This window comes from Diadema antillarum, unplaced genomic scaffold (assembly GCF_040938485.1).
Source record: "Diadema antillarum isolate AM-2024a unplaced genomic scaffold, OU_Dant_1.0 seq00000890_RagTag, whole genome shotgun sequence".
Taxonomy (NCBI): Eukaryota; Metazoa; Echinodermata; class Echinoidea; order Diadematoida; family Diadematidae; genus Diadema; species Diadema antillarum.
In genome coordinates this window covers 45,662-69,828 of record NW_027271754.1, presented here as the reverse complement: position 1 = coordinate 69,828, position 24,167 = coordinate 45,662, and the positions used below count along the sequence as shown (strand labels likewise).

The 24,167-nt window shown below is 39.8% G+C and overlaps 1 protein-coding gene across 1 annotated transcript; it reads left to right on the top strand.

The window, feature by feature from the left end:
* Positions 1–618: 618 nt before the first annotated feature.
* On the top strand, positions 619–20,338 carry LOC139740908 (uncharacterized). Its single transcript, XM_071651493.1, has 17 exons — positions 619–859; positions 2,298–2,459; positions 3,029–3,253; positions 4,047–4,241; positions 4,608–4,853; positions 5,313–5,445; positions 8,100–8,463; positions 9,425–9,637; positions 10,814–11,066; positions 11,605–11,795; positions 12,449–12,604; positions 13,217–13,452; positions 14,377–14,552; positions 15,559–15,716; positions 18,029–18,135; positions 19,134–19,344; positions 20,075–20,338. Exons 1-17 carry the CDS (start codon positions 619–621, stop codon positions 20,336–20,338), a joined length of 3,531 nt encoding a protein of 1,176 aa, XP_071507594.1.
* Positions 20,339–24,167: the final 3,829 nt, after the last annotated feature.

Here is a 24,167-nt window from a genome sequence, read left to right as displayed (position 1 = left end):
CACACACACACACACACACACACACACACACACACACATACACACACGATGATTTTACACACAGTGTACCATTCGTTTGATTTATTTTCATTGTCTGTAATTACGGCAAGGCTCACCAATAGACCAAAAGGCTGGCAATGGGACCGGATTTGTTTTTACCAATGTCGACAGAAAGGCTTTCATATGGCTAATACTCTGGTTTCATCTGCCTGAACCGTTGTATTTGAATTAAAGAATTCAAACAATGGGGAAAACCTGTAACCCAGTATAAACAATTCTAATACGCACATTCGTACATAATTGCATCCTTGCCCACAAAAGAGAAATCATGAAAATAGTTGCTTTGTCACCGAAAAGACATGGTTATAATATAATGTCAAGTTGTGTGTTTTTTTTTTCATATTTTCATATCTATCTGTTAAAGCGTAATGTGATGTAAAAAGCTGAGAAACATCAAAATGATTTAATCCTTTAATCTCTCTGCCAATCTGTCAAAATGTGTGTACCTGTATCAGTTCCTGACAAAACATTCTGTTTTCATGCGATTTTTAAATATGAAATCCCTCGCCATTGCAGATTCTTTAAAGGGGATAAAGAAGCACACGTGGAGCAAGCGACATGGCCACTTCTAGCTCAATAGAAATGGCGACCATAGGAGAGAATGGTGCCGGGAACACAAAGACGGAGGAAACCGAGGTGAAAAAGAAGAGCGACACTGGAATCTATATCTTCACTTTTACCATCATCTTCCTTCTAGTAGCGGCAGCAGTTATCAGCATGTCCATTGTGTTTACACAGAACGAGAACGAGGAGGTGTGCATAGACAACGGGCAGTTAATCATACCACCACTTGAAGAAGGTAGGATGAAAGCTGATAATAATATTGTGATATTTGAGGTATTATACTGGCGTTAAAATGTGATTTATGATTACATGAGGCGTACCGCATAAGGCTGTGATCTTTCAAAAGTTGATATCTTGAGGTCGAATTTTACTTGGTGTTTACATCCTTTGGACGAATAATTATTTCCCCACAATGTCCCTTTTCAATCGGGAAGTTGATAATGTTGCGTTGTGATAGTGGTTAGGTCCCTACAGTTCGTTATTCCGAATGTTCGTTATTTCGGATAATAAAATAAGTTTCATTATTCCGAAGGTTCGTTAATATGGAAATGAAATAAGGTTCGTAATTCCGCAGCTCCGTTAATCCGATGATGAAATAAGATTTGTAATTAAGAGGGCTCACTAGGTCGCACGTTGTTTACATTTTCCAACCTCCCCCCCCAAAAAAAAAAAAATAAATAAAAATAAAAAAATAAAAAAAAATCGAACATCATAGGTATACGGAATTTGCGGGGGGGGGGGGGTTGGAATAACGAACCTTATTTAATTTTCATATTAACGAACCCTTGGAATAGCGAACATCACCTGTGATAATGGTAGGGTATTTGAGGATAGTAGTGCTTACATTAAGTGGGCCTACAGAGGGTCACAAAACCATAGACATGAATAGAAATGAGGCAGGAAACGCAATTACTGTTTATCTTTTCTTTTTCCTGCTGTTGATGTCCTGTCTAACTAGTATTTAGTATACATTGTACTTAGAGCAAAGATTTAAGAATAAAACACTGATGTTACCAATAAGTTTGCTTTCTCACTCGTCTCTGTGATGATAAAGCAGGCTTTACTTTCACTTGCATTCATGGAATTCACAAATACGATATTGGTAGTAAATATATCAAAGAATTATATATCATAAATCAACAACAACAGCTGCATTGCATTTCATTGCAGCAACCGTCCAATTGTGAAATGTTCACGTCCTCTTTTCCCCAATATGACAGTTTACCAACATGTTCCAAATTATGGGTTTTCTCTTTTTGACGAGTAAACTCATATACAATAGATTATAATGTCATCTTTAGTCTTCCGGCCCTTCATCGGTTATTCTATGATTTATGTGTGTGTGTGTGTGTGTGTGTGTGTGTGTGTGTGTGTGTTTGTCTGTGTGTGTGTGTGTGTGTGTGTGTGTTTGTCTGTGTGACACCGCTTGCCTGTGCGGTCTTGATCCTTCATTTCAAATCATCAAGGCTTAGATGTGACCGCAATTGTTTTTATGCAGGTCCCATCATACTCATTTGTAATCCAATGGTAAGCCAGAATCATTCTGTAAGTGACTATTTTATCTTGTTAATTATATCAATTCTGTACTCAGAATAGAAACGTTTAATCGTATTGTATATTATGATGAATAAATGACATACTGCCTGTGCTCTTTGTTACCATATTTCAATAAGTCATGTGCACCTCTGCGATCGATCTTGGCTACGGACCGAACACCACTTTGAGGTGGGGTTACAACGCCGACGAAGAAGCTTGTGTTAACTTTGTCTACAATGGTTGCGGTGGGAATAGAAATAACTTTTACACAAAAGATGACTGCAACTCAGTTTGTGGCGGTAAGTTGGAATTGTTCATCTTTATAAATAAAAGTCATGATGTCTTTATTCACAATGTACAATATACTATCTAAATATTCAGATGATAACAAACACTCATTATGTAATTATGCATACATACATACACTGATCAATTTCAATACTAAAGTACTGGCATAATTTTACTTTGCTTATTAAGTCCGCTGTAGGAACCTCTAAATGGTAAAGTAAACAAACAAACAAACAGACAAACAAACAAACAAACCCTGGAGCATTTCTCCTTAATCTCCTAGGTATTCAGAGCTTGCTGAGTCTTGAAATTTTTTTTATCAACTTAAAGGTATCCAATTCTGGCCAATCCAATTCTTCATTTATCACAGAAATGACATACACAACTATAAGAAGTTAGATGAATTTTTCTAAATAAATCTAATGTGGTAATCTTACTTAAAGATAAGAAACACTAGTCTTGTTTGGTGTCGTACTGGACAAATCTTTCAAACGTTTCGAATCCTTTCAGGAGTCCATTTCCGTATCCAAGTAGTGTATTATCATGGAACTCACGTGATACTTTTTTTTTTCAACTTTAGACGCGGGTGGTCTACCCAAGACTTGTCGGCAGCTTCAAGACACGCCCTTCTCAACTTTGAATGTCTCCTATTTATTCGGTGTGGACACCACTCTCCTGGACGTGGCGCCTCCTAACGACCGGGTCGGCACGCTGCGCGAAGGTGGCGCCCTTCCAACGCAGCATTTTGCCTGTAACCAAATCAACCACGGTCCCCTTACCCCTATCCGACAATTCCCCCATTCTGGTAAATACAACTTGTTTTTCATTCACTTCTTTATGGCCCGCACTTACATTGAGCAACAGGATGTAATATCTCAATTGAAATACATGTATTTGCCTAACATCTTGTTTCCATATTAGGGTCTGTATGAACGATCGAGGTTAAAAGATAGAAGAGTTATATGATAGGATTTTAATTTAATTTTCGTAATCTACGAAATTACATCAACACCTTACCAACATTACATTATTTTACACCTGGAACGAGTTTCCCTTGTCAAAGGAGATTGAATCAATTTAAGGACGTACCAGGTTTCGGTGAGGACTCTTTTAACATGCGACCTTTACTTATCACATTCCACAGAAATTGACATTGATTTCATTCTGTCACTCTTAAAGTTCCCATCTGAAGAACAAAAAACAACAACAAACAAACAAGTTTTACATCACCTTTATTGATGATAAACTAAATCGGATGACATCATAAGTGAAGATGCAAAAGGCGTATGCTTCCACAGTTGCGATGTCCAACGGCTGGTGGCTTCGGAGATTCCAAAATTTTGTAATTTTCGATGGGAATCAAGACACCTATGCATAGTCGTAAGCAAGCGCGATAGTTAATTACGGCATGAATCGCAAGCTCTCCTTCATGACGTCATCAATCTTGGCCTGCTTCCAATGCAATTTGATGACGCGTTTGTGATGTCAACCGGTTCGTTGTCATATCATCTTCTTTCTCATTTAAACTACGGGTATAAGCTAACATAGAATGGATTGTTCGTCAACTTAACATAAAGGTCTCCTTGTCTTTAAATCAGCGACCATGGATGCGGAGGGTGTGACTTACGAGGCGTACACTTTAGATCGCTGGACTGATCCAATCCGGCAGGATCCCAGTTATCAGATGACCCCCGGCCGGGAGGAAGCCCCGTGGGAGAAGATGGAATGGTTCGGAGCTGGGATGAAGCAAATGGTGTCCGCCCCAGACAGCATGCCTTTGTCGATCTTCTCTGGTATGATCATTTATCTGCGATTATAATTTTTTTTGGATAATCGTTTTGTCCTCCCCCCCCCCCAAAAAAAAAAAATATATATATATATCACCCTACATTCCATTTCAAGCGCTGTTTGATGATAAATATGTATGGATGAAGTTTTCATTACACTTCATTCCTCCGTAAGTGTTTAAAGAAACATCGATCAATTGACTGAGTCGATAATTTTCTCATTTATCCTACACTGACCAAGAAAACGAACAATATTCTAAATACCGCCCTAAGTACCCCACCCCCCCCCCCCCTTCCACCAAGGTGCATGCACCCATCTATCTGATTTAGATGGTGAAGTATAATTGTTCCTGGCTCGATTTCTTGGATCAGGTGCGACCGGAATTCGGGTTGGGATCGCAGGCAATGAGGCCGATCCAATTATGACGGACTTCGGAGAAATGTACGCCAATTTCCTGTACACGGACGGTCGTGGTGGGACCATGGAACTTCCCATAGTGCGAGGGACGGCCTTGTTAACGCACATCTTCAACGACGCGACGCCCGTCCTGACGCCATACTGTCTGAACGCCATCAACGGCCAAACGGCCACGTCGGCTTGCCCGGAGGAACCATCAGGTATGACGATAGGCAGAGAAACGTAACTCAATGAAGCTAGCTTGCCACCCTGTTGATTTGATTTTCTGTAGGTATCTTTTGATAATGTTCTTTGACGAGTAAGTGGTTGACGATGGAGCTTTCCTTGAATTTCTTCTTTTTTTGTGTGATCAGAAAATTGTCAAACCTTAGGCTTTTATGGTTATTACGACCTATATAAGATACACCTAATTGCTCTTTGAAACTACTTCATCGTCTAAGACAAGCAATACCTTCTACAGTTTTGTCTCGTAGGAAAATTGCGAGTGATTTTGTCTAAAATGATATTGTGGCAGTAGTCTTTATTCATTTATGTTTCGGATGATATGTGTGCTTTGCTTCGTGACTCAATGCCAAATTTGCTGCCTTGTGGAGTCTCGCAACTTTTAGCTGACAATTCTGATTAACGATCACTTATTGTGATATTCTTTGTCAACATAGTTGAAGACGCTGGAAGCGGCTACGTGGAGTCCTCATGTAATTCCACCTCTGAGGAGGTCACGCTTGTGCTACATCTAACCAAACCCATTCAGCATGTCAGCGAAGTCCATTGGGTGGCCAGTGAGTCAACTGAGTAAGCACTCGATGGGACTTCGTTTCTTTTGTGTTCTCTTCTGCTTCAATCCCAATTCTTACTGGCAATGAAATTGTAGAATACACATACAAAAGTTCTATATATCAGGTAGTGAATCAGTCTGTGTAGTGACTGAATGTCATGTCCCTTGTTGATATACGAGTGGGATATTTTTATATTTCTAATACTCTTGAATTACGCTTGATTTTTATTATTCACTTCTATTGTCACTTAAAAACAACCACAAAAATAATAACAATGATGATGATGATGATGATGATAATAATAACAACAACAATAATAATAATGATAATAATAACAATAATAATGATAATAACAATAGCAATAACAACTAGAGAGGGGCCGTCAAAGGCGGCAGACCCACGCCTAAGTACAAAGTCGGGGTAAACATAATGTGCATTCGGTCATCTACCAGAATTCGGCCACTTAATTGCCAGTGTGCTTTATCACCAGCCAGTGAGTTCTACCAAAGATCGTACACTGAAGTGTACGATCTTTGGTTCTACAGTCACATCACACGCAAATCACATAATTACACATACGGTATTAACACTCATTCACGTACAGGAAAGTCCTTAAGTCTCCTCCAAAAATCCATCAAAAATCCCAAATTCCACCGTCAAAAGTGCAGAATCGGAACTTTTCCAAGCGCGCGCGAATTAAGTCCAGTTTTAAGAGTATTGTCTACGCGACGGGTCGCGGAAAAAGCGCTAAAAATCGAGAAATACGCCGTTTTCTTGCGGGATATTTTGATTATAGCAAGCCGAGAGTGTGATGATATCAAAGGTCGTATGAGTGTACGATCTTTGATGGTATCCACAAAAGCAAAAAAGAAAAACAAAATTTACGTACCCCCTAGGCAATTACCCCTATGATTAGTGTCTACGGGAATTATTCAATGCAAGGGTTGAATGCAAATGTCTACTGCACCAGTATTCGGCCACCAACGAGCGCGGCAACGTCCCCGGTGCAATTTTGCACCAACAGTGTAGAGCGCGATGCATTTTCAGCGGCCTTGCACACGCATTGACATTGAGCACGCATATCGTGCAGTGTGACTGCGACCGAGCAAAATGCTCCTCCAACGAAAAAAACAATCAATGTTAATTTGAAAAATCATCAAATATCAAAGGTCGTATGAGTGTACGATCTTTGATGGTATCCACAAAAGCAAAAAAGAAAAACAAAATTTACGTACCCCCTAGGCAATTACCCCTATGATTAGTGTCTACGGGAATTATTCAATGCAAGGGTTGAATGCAAATGTCTACTGCACCAGTATTCGGCCACCAAACGAGCGCCGCAACGTCCCCGGTGCAATTTTGCACCAACAGTGTAGAGCGCGATGCATTTTCAGCGGCCTTGCACACGCATTGACATTGAGCACGCATATCGTGCAGTGTGACTGCGACCGAGCAAAATGCTCCTCCAACGAAAAAAACAATCAATGTTAATTTGAAAAATCATCAAAATACGGGCCAGTTTGTGATGACGGAGAACGAACTTTCATAAATCTAGAAGGACATAGTCCCTCAAATAGGCCTAAACGTAAATTTCGGAATTCTTACGAACATTTGAGCAGCGAAGTCGGATCGTTGGGGAGTTTATGTCTTCGTATGGTAGCGGAAAATCGCAAAGTGAGAAACGGGAAATTTTCGGAATGGTCACTATACCATGGGGTCAAAACTTCAAGGTCACACAGAATTTGCAAGGGTCAACCGATTATCACCAAAATCTAATCGATTCTTTCCTGTCATTATCCAAACATTCCCTGAACATTTCGTGCAAATCCGTTTACCCGTTCTCTTGTTATCTTGTACACAAACAAACAAACAAACAAACAAACAAACAAACAAACATACAAACAAACAAACAAACAAACAAACAAACAAACAAACAAAAAAACAAACAAACAAACAAACAAACAAACAAACAAACAAACATACGGAACCCTTTACATAACCCCCTGCCGATTTTCATCGGCGTGGGTAATAACATGTTTGAATAGGCCTAGATACGCTTTGCCCTACATCGCATTTTGATACCTCCGTAGCTTCACATAAAAAGGACCCATTAACACGTAAAAGAGCACAGAACAAAATAATTACAAACAGAAGGCAGAAGCAGATATTTCAGAGAGAGATTTCCCATTTGCCAGCGTCCTCGGGATCCGATGTTATCATATCAATGTGATTCCAAAATGGGTCTCTATACAACTACTATCGTTTCCATCAACAGGAGACCTATATTTTTTTTTTAGGATGATAAGACGGACGTCCAGAGATAGTTAGATAGATAGATAGGTAGATAGATAGATAGGTAGATAGATAGATAGATAGATAGATAGATAGATAGATAGGTAGGTAGGTAGATAGGTGGAAAGACAGATACGTAGGTAGATAGATAAATAGAGATAGATAGATTGGTAGATTGATAGATAGATAGATATAAGTGTAGATAGATAGGGAGAGAGATAGGGAAAGAGGGAGGGAGGGAGGAGATCGGTACTTGTTAAGATACTAGGAATGATGAAGATAATTTCATGTCAGCTTTTACAGTTATAATGTAGAAAACCATGCATGGTCCTTCTGGAAGGTTTTCGGTTCTTCTTGTTCTTCTTTCATCTTATATAGATTCGAATTCGATAGCGGTGGGTTTCAGACCTGCGATGACACGTGCTGCCTAATGTCTCCAGATGGCAAAACGGTGAGAATCGACCTCAACGGCGCAACATCCAATATGAGTTTCGCTATCAACATCCTCAGCAAATACGTCGTTCCCAAGCAGGACTACGTTATCAACTGGTTCACGAACCCCGTGACGATCTCGTGTACGCACACGGCAGATGTGACCATGACCAAAGGTGAACAAATGCCGTCGTGGTTCTACGGCAGTGCAAGCATCGAGTCTTCGGGCTGTGCTCTCGACGAAACTTCCGGAGAGACCGTGGTTACGGTGACTCTTACTTTGACCAATCCAGCGACAAAGTTCTATGAGGTAACAAACAGTCATTTTTCCCTCTCGATTGGTCTTTTACTGATTATTCATACTCTTATGCCGTTATTGTTCAAAGTCTGCCGTTGTAACAGTGTGAGACAGCAAGAACAAAGTTTAATCGCTCTTATTGAAATAATACATCTGTTGATATATTATTAAATCATGCTATAAAGACAGGTGACTTCATGTGTGTGTAAAATGGTTTTACTGTGACGATAAAAAGACAATCACAATAACTGAATTCATTCGAAAAGACTCTTGTTTTTTATTTCTGCTGTTTGTTGTGAAGTATGCTCGAAATAAGATTGCAGTATATTCTGCCGTCAATTATGACAAAGCTTTTTATTTTATGTCTAAAGTCCTGTGGTTCGCAGAACGTGGAGAAAAGAAAGTACATAATTTACCGCATATTTTGTCTACTTACATATAGACAATACTTCTTGGAAGAATCATTTCAATGAAGAATGATTTTTTGGAAATATTTGCGTTGAAGTACATGCCTTAATAGGCAAGTAAATAAAAAAGAATAAAAAGATTAATGTCTTATAAGTCCTTTCGTATGTTCATATTTCCACACAATCTTTAAAAAAAATCATGCATTAACATGCGTTTGACTGTAGTTTTGTTATACCTGCATGTTCACATTCCAAGGTCTAACACATTTCTGATTCTGCACACCCCGCATTTTGTTTACTGCGTCATTTCCGTAATGCCGAATTTGATATTAAATGTGAAATGAATGATTTGTATACATGCAGATGATTATTATGTCTCTGTTATCAGTCAGCATATTGCATCATAACCATAAATTCGTTGTCGTAGAACGTAGGAAGGATGCTGTCAGGTCATTTAAAAATCAATCTTTACTTTGATAGCATAGGTGAATAGACAGAGAGATAGATAAACGAATGAATAATAAGAGATGGATAAATACTTTGAATCTGATCACACTGATCAACAGATTCAATACATCACCACCGATAGCGTAGAGAGCATGGCATCGGGTCTGCCCTGGACAACGTGCAACGAGGACAACTGCGTTTTTCAGGATGGCGGCACCACGATTGTCATAACAACCCCCGTCACCCATTCAAACGTCTTCTTCGCTGCTAATGTCATTGGTCAATACGTGACCGAACCGGTTCCATTCAACTGGCAACGTCAGCCAGAGAGAGTAAGTTCTGACAGTATGAATTATTTTTAAAGAACGTTTTGTTAACATGTAAACACACTATCAGGATGCTATTTGAGTACCAGTACGTCTATTTCTTGCTTGTGTAATTGATTGCTCCGAAAGATTTGAAAATCACCAAAGGTGGCGCTATATCTTTCAGAGCTTGGATCTCACTTCACATATTATTTTGTGATTCTCTTGCAGAGCTGCTACCCTTAGACTTTCATTGGTTTGTGCATACATTTAGAAATGATTAAACCATCATGCATTATGCACGCAATCAGAAAAAAAGAAAAGAAAAATGGTGCAGTTGTCATCATGATGTTCTAGGTAAATGATATCAATATCAAAGAAATTCAGATGTTTAAAAAGGTGTATTAGAAGAAAACATAATGACCTAATGGTGTGTCTTAAAGTTAGCCCTGGTAAACTGTCAAACAGCGCCAACCTGTGCATGGGAGAGAATTTTGGGAGAGATTTATATCACACAAACAGGTGTTAGAGGTTTCATCAGGATCGGCAATAAACATAGAAAGTTATGAGATATTGGAAATGTTTCATGTTTTCACCGAATAGAGATATTCGTCACAACCACACATAAAGACTGGAACAGGTATGATGTCATCACCTTACAACTTTTCAGTTTGGTTACACACAAACATAATATAAACAAAAAACTGCTCGGTCAATATACACCAATTATACTACCCCAGAAATACTATCATAATAATAACAATGTATACTAATAGATATAATAGATACCTAAATCAAATCAAATTAAATAAAGTCCCATAAAAGGAGTTCCTGCTGGGTTAACAGAAAACTGGAGTAACTTGTGCGCGAACTTATACATTTCATGTTAAAGATCTCATGTACGAAGCGGGAGTTTTTTTTTTTTTAAGATCTATGTTGAAGTCACTCCTTGTCAGACTTAAGATAATAACAACTTCACCTCCACAAATTTGCATACGTGGATGTGACTTATAGATATGCATTACTGATCTTGAAAACATGTAAATCTTTGAATTTCCGTAACTTTCTTATCTTTACGTCTGACCTTGATGAGACCTCTACAATTCTGAACGTCTGATTTTACTCTTCTTGTTAAAAATCAGCTTAGCAAGTACGTGACAAGGAAGCGCACTTATAAAGTCCATTCCTCTCCATCTCTCGCAGATCTACTGCCCGGATGCCGAACCTGAGCCTGGCCCCATTCCACTGACCATCACCGACAACACATTCGTCTTCGAGCTATCCGAGCCCCTCCCGACTGGCCAGAACACAACGCGAAAGTACGCCGTCTTCTTCTCGGAGGAGATGACAATGACGTATGATGAGAACGGGGCGGTGTTCGAGCCGTCGGACGGCGGCGGCGGACTCCTGCCTTCTCGCTTCACGGGTGTGATGCAGCTGGCCTTCGCGGGCACCGGTGAGCAGATCTCAGCTTTGTTTTTGTTTTTTCACACCATAGTAGTATAGGGGTTGTTATGACAACCAGAATGCCCTACCGATGAAGCCTGACTCAACAACGTTGATGTATGCAGACCGGATTCCAACTGCATTGGCATGCATTAAGAATGAATAGAAAAACAAGGGAGTTTCCGAATTACTAAAATCTTACGCAAAACTCAGATCAAATCATTAGCCTTTCGTGCTAATATGCTGCCCACAATAACTCGCGAAATTTTGTTTACAGCATTCCTATGTTATCTGGGCAAGTAGAGAGTCACACCCTGCGTGTGGCGTTTGATTCCAGGTTTCGGTGATGTTCAATCGACCCAACACTTTACGACTTTGTATAAATTGTGGCATGCTCATGGCGAATATCTAAACCACTGAATTACATTCATACTGAAGAGGTGAAATTAATAGGTTGTTGCTATAGGTCTTGGGGGTCCATACGTCTGAATACATCAAAAAATGTTAAACCGGCCTTTTGTATTCAAACAAATTCATGTCTTTTCTAGGAGAACCTGGAAACTACCAATGGGTCGACACGTTGTCCGAATACACTGGGTTCTACGCTTACAACCCAAAGACCAGGTTCTGCGTGGAAGACGATTTTGGTTACATCAGTTTCGACTGGAACAAACAGGGCTCGGATTTCCTCGGCACTAACCCAGAAGGAAATATTCTGACTGTGGCCGTGCCTCACCAGGTTTGAAAGGTCTTTCTTCCTGGGATGTGATGTGACACGTGTGTGCGTGTGTGTATGTGTGTGTTTTTATATTCTATATGATTAAAACATTGCCATCGTCATAATTACTAGGAAAAGGTTAAGAGAAAAGTTAAGATACTTCTCCTTAAACATCTTAACGTATCTCTTTTTTCCTTCACAAATCCATTATTCACCAGATAGCAGACCTTTTTCTCATTAACATGAATTGATAGGCCCTACTAAGCCTACATAATTCATACCGGAGAAGTCCGGATTATCAGTTCTTGCATGAATTCACTCGTTGTTTTTCACAGTTTACATGTTAAATCAAAATTGTGTCTTCAAAACTAAACCAAAAAAAAACACATCTTTTTCACTTTTCGATCAGCTTGCAAATAACGTTTGATAGGAGTAATGATTATGGTTGTGAGCCTTATTTTCTTCCAGTACAAAGCGCACGGTTCACACGAGTGTATTTTTAACATAATTTGTATGCATACTATGTATATACGGAAAACAACTGCTCCAAGTTTGGTCATGTCTTACAGTGTCTTATGAAAGCGATGGAACTTGATTTTTAGATTAGCATATTCTGCACACACACACTCAAAAAGGTTAACATTAAAAAAACTTGCTGCTGGCTCATGTTGTAGGAATCACTTCTCGGCGACGACTTTATCGACACCCCGTTCGGCTACCGGGGTTACGTTGGGGATTGGTGGGTGATGAGAGAGGAGCTACCAGCAGCCTCCATGGAGCCCGACCCAGCGGCCGTTGACAGAATCAGAGGCAATAACGACAGGCTCTCGGTAATCATAATATCTGCATAATAGACGTTGGTCTTAGGACATCGTTCATGTTAATGACGTGCTCAATGAGTAGGAAGCAATACTATTAAGGAACGGCTTGAAACTAAATGGAAACAACAACAACGAAAAAACAATGGCATAAAGGGTACAATGAGAAAGAGAAGGAGATAGAACTCATCAAAGTGAGAACGTTACATCGGTGGACATTTGTGTGTGTGTGTGTGTGTGTGTGTGTGTGTGTGTGTGTGTGTGTGTGATTGTGTTTGTTCATTCACTAATTATTTTTAGTATCATTTGAAGCCTGATACGAAATGTGACAAGGATTAATATCGAATCATATCCCCCTTCCTGCTACAAAATGGAGAATATAGGACCTACAAGATGTGGTGAAACAGTCCCTTTAGAACGGCGAAAAGAACTTGACGTTAAGCGTGATGCGGAAAAAATATTCAACACTGATCCCCGCTCTTTAAGTGTTTAGACAAGTCAAGCAGTCGATAATCAGGGGAAGGTGTCTATTGAACACTGAACTAGAAGAAGCTAGGAATTCTTATTTTGGGCTTACGACGACGTGGCGAATTTTAATATTCTCTCCTCCCTAAAATGTAACAGGAAATTTTGGCGGCGATTGAGAAAGATTCTGCTCAACAGACGCTTGAGTATGACTGCACCACGTCCTCCATTCATAGCTACGAGGCAGGCAAGAGTATCGCCATGGTGGCCCGTCTTGCCAGCATTTCCCGCGCCTTCGGCACCGATCACTACGTCGAGTTAGAAGAGACGCTGCGGCTCTGCCTCGACCTCTGGCTCGGCATCGTCGACGGGATCGCCGTGGACAATGAGATAAAGTAAAATTAACATAATGATGGGAGGGCGAAGTTGACTTATTCTTGTGGGTGGGGTGTAGTGTGATGGGAGCGTGTGTCTAGAACTAACTGAAGCAAACTTTTGTACTTTTGACTATTGTAGTGTTCTTATCAATTATGATAAATGCTTGTTTTGTCTTCTGGTCTTTCATTCCAAATTACGAAAGCTGAATCAAAGATTCGCCAGCACCGGTAGTCAGACATTTGATGAATGCGGGAGAGTACGAGATAAATCTTACTGCTTCTACGTGTGTGTGCGTTTCGACACTCTAATGATGAACATAATGCATTCCCGCTATAACGAACACGGTTTTAACAAAATTCCGGTTACAAAATTCAGGCCCCAACATTATCCGCTCTGTCTTTTATTGTTTATTTGTTCGATTATCACGAAGTTTCGATTTAAAACAAATTGCCGGTCCCGAGGACTTCGATATAACGGGAGTCCACTGTGATGCCTTAACTTTCCAGCTCTTTCTTTTTCTGTTTCTGTCTCTGTCTCCCTCCCCTCTTTATCTAATATCTATCTTATTCAACTATCTTCATCGTTACCTTTTTGTCTTACTCTGTTTGTACTAATTTCATTTTGTTATCATGCATCAGCACAAACAGCACCATTTGGAAATACATGATGATGCATACGATCACTAATGTCATCATGATTATAACAATTTATTGTTATACTTTTGGGTTTTTTAATCAGTATTTATACCATCATACAAACACTCACCACTATCATTACTATATCAATACATGTATTATGTTCGTCACTGTTATCGCAAATACAGTAATAGCTATTGATATACGAATTCTTTATTGCATGACAGGTTAGTATTCCCTTACACATTCCTGATTTCGTTATTGTATATCATAATTGCTATGGGTTATCGTTCTTCGTTGCGATAGATATGACACGGTGTGGGGAGGTCTCTGGATGAGGGGAGCGGGGCCCGATGAGCCCATCTATCCCTGGACCAACTATGGTTTCGTCAGCTACAACGATCACCACTTCCACTTTGGCCTCTGGATATACGCAGCGGCGTATTACGCGGAATACCACCAGTCATGGGCTCTGGAAGAAGGTATATTCAATGGTCAGATGGGGGGGGGGGGGTTCATTTGAAATAATTACAAGCCTATACGAACTGAGACTTTTGGGGGAGGGGTGAAAATTGAAAATAGTGGATCTCTCTGACGAAGTGTGCGACCATGCTATGTGGGGTAGGGTCTGGAAGGGACATGGTCGTATAAAGTATTTATTTATTCATATATTTTCTTCTTCTTCTTCTTCTTCTTCTTCTTCTTCTTCTTCTTCTTTTTTTCGGGGGGGGGGGTTGGAAGAGGGTAGTTCACCTCCCTTCTCAGAATTGAAATTCAACGTTCTGGTGCACACTTACTGGTATATTTGAAAATTTTCAATCAGGAAATGTTTGAAATAGAACATGGTATCAAATATTTGTTTTCAGAGATGGATTCTGATAAGTAAAAGCTAAGTCACGTTGCTGTGTTGGGTTCATTTCAATTTCACCACCCAATGACAGGACACGGAAGACTATTCTGCATGTAAGAATGATCACCATATATCTCAGCCACTTGCTGACAACCACCAAAGCATAAAGATGCTAGGGTATTTCGACTCAAATTTCTGGCCTCATCTATTTTTCCTAAGTATAGGATATAATCGGATACTCTTTTTTGCACTCTTTGATGTGGTAGTTGCAATACATGTACACGTGATAATTCTGTTCGTGTATAGTTTGTATAATACATTGTATATAGAAATAAGACGCTTCACATCTTACTGCAGGGTGGTTTCAAGGGTACCATGTATTCTTTCTTAATCTTGGATGTGAGCGTGGTCTTGAAAATTGCTTACTCAATCTCGTCATTTCGATAAGCATGATTTTGCCGTCTTCAGAAGGTATAGGAGTAGGCCTAGGTCCTTTCCAGGAACACACTCATCATATACACGACAGAATAATAGTGTAGGCTCTACCGTGAAACCACCCACTATCAAACGTTTCTCGACCCCGGGTTGTCATCATGGAAACCTTCAAAGAATAAACTTCGCATCTTGTATCGTCACAGACAACTACAACCGCCTAATGGCACTTGCCAGAGACGTAGGAAGTCCAAGCAAGAAGGACCCGTATTTCCCGACAATGAGACACAAGGACTGGTACCTTGGCTTCTCCTGGGCCACTGGTATTGGGGGAGGAGGTCGACAAGAGGAGTCATCCAGCGAGGTAGGAATATGGTTTCATTACTGCTGGGTGATATAGGGATCGTAGGGAGAGGAGTTCCTCACAACACTCTACCGGTGGCCGCAATGCCAGACTACCATATATTTTTATGCCTCCGCCACGAAGTGGTGCCGGAGGCATTATGTTTTCGGGTTGTCCGTCCGTCCGTCCGTCCGTACGTCCGTACGTCCGTCCGCTTTCGTTTACGCGATAACTTGAGTAATATTTACTGGAATTTTACCAAACTTGGTCCAAGTATGAAGTATGATGGGGCAATTATTTGATTAGATTTTGGGTGAACTCGGCTAAAGGTCAAAGGTCAAAGGTCAAGGTCAAATCATTAAATTGTATCCGTTTACACGATAACTCAAGATTGGATTGAGCAAATTTCACCAAACTTTGTTGGAGGATGATGTATGATGGGACAATTACTTGATTAGTTTTTCAGTGAAATCGGACAGAGGTCAAAGGTCAAAGATCAAGGTCAAATCCTAAAATTTATCTGTTTACGTGATAACTCAAAACTGGAAGAAGCAGCTTTCACCAAACTTGGTCCAAGGATGATGTATGATGGGACAATTAGTTGAGTAGATTTTAGTGACATTGGCAAGAGGTCAAAGGTCAAAAGGTCAAGGTCAAATGCTACAAATGTTGCAATTTCCCCCATATCTATGCAATGCCCAAAAGGTATTTTCTTGAAACTTGGTGTGGACATGTACTACTGCGTAAAGATTCTCCAGAGAGAGTTTCATGACATAAGGTCGAAGGTCTAAAGGTCAAAGGTGAGACGAAAATGTTGCAATATCACTTTTCTCGCAAATGGTTCAATGTATCTTCGTGGAACTTGGTAAATACGCATGTACTGACTGGCAGGGATTATCTAGGGAATTTAGGGGTCATGGGTCAATAGTCAGGGGTCAAAGGTCAAGGTCAACTCCTCAAAATTTTATTATTTCCCTCATTATATGCAATGCTTGCATTATTAGTTTCAAAACTTAATACATGCATTACCTAATGAAGATTCTCCGGGAAATTTCCAGCCAGAAGGTCAAAGGTCAGAGGTTAAGGGTCAAAGGCCAGGTTTCAATGCCCCCCCCCCCCCCCCAAAAAAAAAAAAAATCTATTTTGTACCATCATTACACTCTTTCATCATACCTTGGAAATTACTCAATGCATAAACTAATAAAAAGGTCCGTCAGAATTCAAGTAAAAATTCTCAATTCCCCAAATATGTGTACCTGCACTCTTAGAAAATTATAGCAAACCCAGTTCAAGACATTTCTGACAGACCTGTCATTTCAATATTTTGCCAGTTATGTGAAACTGTCATGGATCACACATTGTGAAGACATTGTACTATACGCCTATTGGGAGAATCATGCATTATGGCGGAGGCATCAGTCGCCATAGCGACATTTCTAGTTTTTTTTATGCTTGTGTTTTTATCTACGTTGAAACACAATACATGCAGTCCCTCACGCGCAATATGAAGCATATATCCAGCACCTAAATTTGTGAATTCTGTTGGGTTATTTACTCGCATCGGGCAAAATGAAATTTCGTAAATTAAAACCACGATCTGTGGTGTTTGATATGGCACGCAAAGAACGCGTGTTACTCAAACGATTAGAGTGAAATGCGATTTAAAGCTGTGGGTTAGAAGTCTCATACTTGTAAAACAGAATCTTCTATCCACGCTGGAGGAGTTGAATCTCAGTCCAACAAAATATCTATTGGTCCTTTGCATTTTCACAGCAAGACAATTAGGAACATCTCATAGCGTAGTTCGGCTCCAGTGAAAGCCAGTGAAAAACAAGAAAAAATATATGAATATGTCATCTCCGAAGAAAGATCACAATTCCGTTTACGATGACAAGTAACCAAGTCAGGGTAACACTGTTTTTGAGGAATAGGAAAATGCGCTCTTTTTACGCAGAAAAAAATTTGTTTGCAATTATCCTATCCCCATCTCTCCCCCTCCCCCACACACACATACACACACGGGTGCATTGTCACGAGTTCGACACCCATGAGTCATACAGCCCACGATTCATACAGCCCATGAGCTTGACGCTATAAGCAAATAAGGTCCATGGGTCCGACACTGAACAGACAAGGCCCACAAGTTCGCCACTTGGCAAAAAAGGCCCACGAGACCGACACATTAAGCCCCGTGATGTAATGTCGATTTCGTGGGCCTTTGGGCTCGTGGGTGTCGGTCTCGTGGGATAACCCCCCCCCCCCCCCACACACACACACACACACACACGCACATACACATACTCCTGTGGTTTTCCTTTCTTTTCTTTTCTCAGGGTATCACCTGCTATCACGCCGTGGCTGCCTTAGGTCATGCCCTAAATGACCCCGTTCTGCAAGGCACTGGTCAGTTGATGACCGCAACAGAAATACGATCAACAAGGTAAGTTATCGGGGAAGGATTATAGAGGAACAAGCATGCCCTTATGCCCGTATAAGCCCCCGTTCCACTATATTTTACCCGATCCTTCCCGATCTGAGAAAATTGTCAAATCGTGGCAAGAACGGCATAGTGGAACAGGGGCTTTATAGATACATGTATTTCATACATCGCGTCCGACTACAAAGAATATGAACAAGTACAAAGGCGATGTTGTGTGATACAAGATAAGATTTTGACATGAGAAAACAATACATCGCGGTAGGCCTTTACTACGCAAAGAATTCATACACCGAAAAGAGAAAACGAAAACGTGTTCATTATGAAAGAATTGAGAGTAGGGCTAGATAATAGCCAAGGGTAATAACAATATACTGTTGATTACTTTTGTATTAATACGTCTATGTGTTAACAATTATATTATATTTTTTTTGTGTGTGTGTGTGTGGGTGAATTGTGACTATACAAGGCAAGAAAAAAAGAAGATAGCCCACTAGATCAGACATACGAGAAGAGAAAAACGGAAACACACACACACAGTTTCGCGAAGAACTTCTCTGCAACAAACTTCTGCAACAAGCAATTATGCGCATTTTCAACGTTGAACGGCATGGGTCAAGCGCTGTTGTAAAAGCGAGTACAACTGGAGCATCAAAGTGAAACAATATCCTTTGAATATTTGTGATCATTGCATGATGGTCATCAAATCACTCATGATTGAAATTGAAACGTCTGCCTGTGCATATATATATGTATGAATATATATATATATATATATATATATATATATATATATATATATATGGATATATATATATATATATATATATATATATATATATATATATATATATATATATATATATATGGTCACATCATTATGAAAGAGCCCTTCTGCCAGGCAGGTGATGATACGTAATCCACTGGACTTTAGCCATTGTCGCAGGATCACATTGTATGTGCACCCACCTCTCCCATCTTCCACAATCCTTTGATTACAGGCACTATTGGCATGTGCGAGAGGACAACCGTCACCTCTTCCCGACCATCATTCAGGAGTCGGGTGTTATCGGCCAGTTCCAGGAGGACGGCATCTATTACTACGCGCTAAATTGGCCTTGCGAACCGGACCAGTTTCCCCAGCGCCACGCCTGCATCGTTGGCATCCAACTTATTCCGATCACCTCCGTGTCCCATCTATACATGGACCAGGTATAGAGCGAAATCGACATGACAGTAGTATTACACACCTTGATACATTGGATAAGTTAGCTACCGTCTTTGTTTTGTGTTGTTGCCATTTATATAGAAATTGCCCGCCTCTATCCCGATTGATCGTTTCTTCTTAATCATCTTTTTCTTCTTTTGTCCTGATTCGCTCTTTCCCCATCTCGCTGTAACTCTATTTTCAGCCATTCTTATTCTTATCCTCTGTCCGTATTTCTGTCTGGTTTGAACTGCCATATTTTCATCGTGCACTGTTCCGTAAAGCGGTAACCTCACCCTCAGAAAGTAGTTGTCCCCAAAAGTTAATGCATGTCGACACAACAATCGTATCGAACTCAGTGAAACACGAAACCTTCACTTATCTATAACCTTTCAGTGATGATATATACCATCTTAATACTCTGATGTCCTTTGTTTCTCTTCCAATCTCCATCACATGGGGGGGGGGGGTCACTCTGGTATAGTGGGAGAGGATCCGGACTATTACTTTCACAAGAGATCCCTACTGAATCCTTTTTATACGCTTACGTCCTTGTCAAGATTGTGTTTCTACTAGTTCCCTCTTGACCCTCGAGTATGAATCTGAGTAACTAAGAATTATAGAGTAATGGTGATAACAGGGTCTCATAAGTACAAGAAATAAAAACACTGTGCTACCCTGAATGAATAAGATCATAATTATGACTATTGTCGATGTCTCGATCCATTCCTTCAGGAGTGGGCGAGGAATGTGTACAACATCTGCAGCCAGGCCATTGATCCCAGCGCGGTTCCAGGCGCCAACCTGGTGGACACAACTTGGTACACACTGGAGCCCGTGACGACCCGCTGGTCATCGTTCTGTCAGTCCATCATGTCAAAAGTAGACTCGGAGAAACAAGAAGCGGCTGCCGAGTATATTAATACCTTGGATACTACAGATCTGGAGCCCGGCACTGGACTGGCCAGTACTTTGCTCTTTATATACGAATCTACGTGATGACATCCCATCCTTGTTTTAAGGTTGAATTTGCTGCGGGAGCACAGAAATGTGAACAATAAGATGAACAATACAAGAAAGAATAAAAAACAAAAACCTTGATGACAGTTGGTCATTTTGGCCGATTTACACTTAAGAAAGAAACGTCACAAGAATTTACAAAAGGAGATGATCGCATGGTCTGCATTATGTATTTAAAAAATGTTTATATAGAAGCATACTGCTATCAAATAAAACGATACATATTTTACGGGTTCATCTGTCTTCATCAGACATAATAGAGTCTTTACAATGCCATAACGCATCTATCACCTAATACCTACCTTTTCGGTAAATCCCACTGGTTTGATTGAAATTTTATGACGATGTCAGGTATTTTTAATCGACCAAACAGAAAACATTGAGCATTACCGGGAGTATTACAGGCAGTTAAAATAAGAGTAGCCACATGAGCGCACAGTGTGTGGTGGTTTTTTTTTAAAACAATTCAACGTGGCTTATTTGTATGTTTATATCTATCGTTGGTAAGAGGTAGCTCGATATCAATTGCCTATATTAATGAAGCCAATCATAGATAACGGCTTCCCGGCAGATATCAAGGAAAGTGTTATCAGCAAATGAGTGCTAATGATTCATAAATATTCACGAATTCATGAATAGTAAATAACTAATCTGGGATACATCACTGTATATAAATTCTTGGAGTCAAAAGGGGCCTGAGCTTTCGATCCCAGCAGAATCTTCGACAGAGGCAAATTGCCTCTGACGAAGATTCTGCTAGGATCGGAAGCTCAGGCCCCTTTTGACTCCATTTTACTCCATTGGCTCGCCTTTATTGGATAAGCAGTTTTCAGCAGCTTTTTTTGCTACACTATATAAATTCTTGTCAAACAATTACATCTATTATTTGACGTGCACAAGAAACATGTCGCAAAGACGAACAATGGCAATGCTATGGAAATTGTAATTCTTTAAGATGTTCAAGCTTTTGGTAATTTTAAATCTCATGTATTATGGGGTTGTTGTTTTTTTCTCGTAGTTCTTGTTTTCAACATCCTATCTTGTATTTATTTTCATTTTTACATTCCAAAACAATACAAATGGGTGTCTAACATGCAATCTCTCTTAATAAACAATTCATCAATATTTAATATTGTAATCTGTAATCTACTCCTCGACCGTTTGTCCATCTTCCCTATCATGTGTTATCAAATCAAAGTATGCGGAATCATCAGAGAGAAACGGTGATGAAAATTGAATGCCCAAGCTGTAGTCATCCCTTCAGTACAAATATTCGTCATCTCCTGTGTGTCGACAGTGAACTACAGTTATATCTTTCGAATAGCACCTTTCAATCAGTGTGGCATGAATATGATGGAAGTTGAAGTTGTACTAGAGGAGACGGAAAAATAGGGCACAGAGACAGTCATAAGGAAGAATAGAGTGAAAATTGGGTAAAAGGCTCGAAAATCATTGGGAGGAGAAAGATGAAACAGAAAGGAAGGAAGAAGAGGGAGAAAGTGAAGGTTAGAAAATCATGGAGATGAGAGAGAGAAGTAGATGTGAAATTCCATCAGGTGTTTCACGAAATGAACGGTGAGAAACAAAGTCGGTAGTGATGTCGACTATGGAACGTGCAATCAAAACGATGAAAGCAGGAAATAGCACAGAAAGGAAAGAGGTTAGTCGAGGAGAGATGAGACTATAGTGTAAGAGAAAGGAAAGAATTGAAGATTATGTTCAGAAATAAGTTCATTTTCAAGCATCGACCAGAAATGTCTGTGAACTTGACAGCACTAGTAAACTCCATCCTAGTGGAACCCATTTTGATGGCAATAATGTGTACCATTTCTGTGTGTGTGTGTGGGGGGGGGGGGGGGGGGAGGGAGGAGGGCCTGTGTGTCAGGGCTCAAGGTTCACCAGTTCAATAGCAAAAGAATACATTTTTTCCCCCTCAGCTTTCCACTCATCTGTGCTATGTGTACTACATGTATTTGTGAGAAATATGAAAATAAATTGAAATTCAAATTGAAAAATCTGTCCTCTTTCATTTCCTTCAAGATATTAGTTCTGGCAGTAATTCACAGCAACAGAAAACTCTTCTTCTCAACTTAACTCAAGTACTCCTGTATGCTTTCATCTTTTTGAAGGTATTAGTTTTGATCTGGACTAACATACAGCAAAAGAATACCCTTTAACTTCGCTGTCCAGTAATTCATTATGTATCGGCTCTTTCAAGATACTAATTTGAAGTTTGAATTGACTTGCAGCACGTGAATACCTCTTTCCATTCATCTATCCTCTGTCACCTCCTTCAAGATATTAGTAACATGGAAAATCTCGCAACTAATTCACAGCAAAATAATACCCCTTTTTCTCAACTTTCCGCTCATCTTTTCTCTTTTATCCCTTTGAAGATGCTACAATTGTAATTCCATTGAGAACTAATTTACAGCAGCAATCCTTTTTTTTTCTTCAACATTCCACTCATTTGCATTTTCTGAACAAACTAGTTCCTAAACTGATACATAACAGCAAAAAAATAAACATTTTATCTCGACTCTCTACTCATCTCAGCTATCTCTCTGAAGATATAACTTCCACTCGGAATCAATATACATGATAAAATACACCTTTTCTCCACTCTCCGTGTTTACTGTAAAAGTGGATATTTTCGCGTGACTAATTTTTCGCGCTTCGCCGGGTAAGAAGAGTTTCACGTGTTTTTAATTCCGCGGAATCATGACATCACGCACAGGAGCATATGCCAAGCAAAAATATTCACGTGCTTTTATTTTCGCGCTAGTTTCTGGTTGCGCGAAATGCGCGAAAATTTCAACACCGCGAAAATTTCCACTTTTACAGTATACTGTTCATTTTTGTGTTCAGAACTGTTTACAGCAAAAGAAACACTCCTTTTTTTCTTAAGTTTTTATTTATAAATTCTCTTTATAACTCTATCACAAAATTAGTCCTTAGGATATTATTCTTTAGATCTTCCATTTCTTGAGTTAACATTTAAAAAAGTGGTGAATGTCTCATATTACTCTCAACAGACACTATGGTACCTTTATTCTCATAATCCTGAAGTCCTACCCATCTGCACTGAGAGAATGACAAGCAGAGGCATAAATATAATTTTTCTGTACACAAATATTTTGTGTATTTATTGTTATGCTGTGCAAAGACAACAACAAATGCCTGTAACTGATCTCCCTATGTGTCAGCATAGACCTACATGGTACACAGGACATATAATTATATGCTTTTGGCATGCACTGTCATAAGATTGGTATCACAGCTATGAACTCTTTATGTGCCACGCTCGCACGCACGACTCAGTCGACGGCGTGACAACTTCACATATTCTGCTCAAACGCACAGGCCTGCTGGATTTGTGTGTAAATTCTAAGTTTCAGGGGCTGTTTTGTGTGCGGAAGTCATGTCTTTACAATAATGTAGCTACTGGTCATTTGAAAGAAAAACAGTCATAGGTTTGTCATACAGTTTACATCAAAGAAAAGCTTAGCATTTTCTTTACAACTTTACTCACTATACATATCCAGCTTAACAGATATCTATAAAAGTTACATAGACTTGAAAAACAGAATGTTTTCCCAAAATATGACTATGTTGGAGTCTCAGAATAATATGGCACATATCTGCTTGTATTGTTGCAATGATGATATGAAGAGCAGACGGCTGAAATAAAAGGGACTTTGTATTCTCTCCCTGACAAAACGGTAACACTAGGTAGTACGCATTATCAACAATGCTCACCAAACTACAAAAATGTGGTTTCTGTTGACTGTGGAAACAAGGAGAATCT

Bases quoted from the DNA above. Each gene is read 5' to 3' on its own strand.
- LOC139740908 (XM_071651493.1), top strand. From the start codon at position 619: ATGGCCACTTCTAGCTCAATAGAAATGGCGACCATAGGAGAGAATGGT. The intron at 14,553-15,558 runs GTATATTCAATG...GTATCGTCACAG, and splicing joins GTCATGGGCTCTGGAAGAAG to ACAACTACAACCGCCTAATG. The intron at 19,345-20,074 runs GTATAGAGCGAA...CCATTCCTTCAG, and splicing joins CCCATCTATACATGGACCAG to GAGTGGGCGAGGAATGTGTA.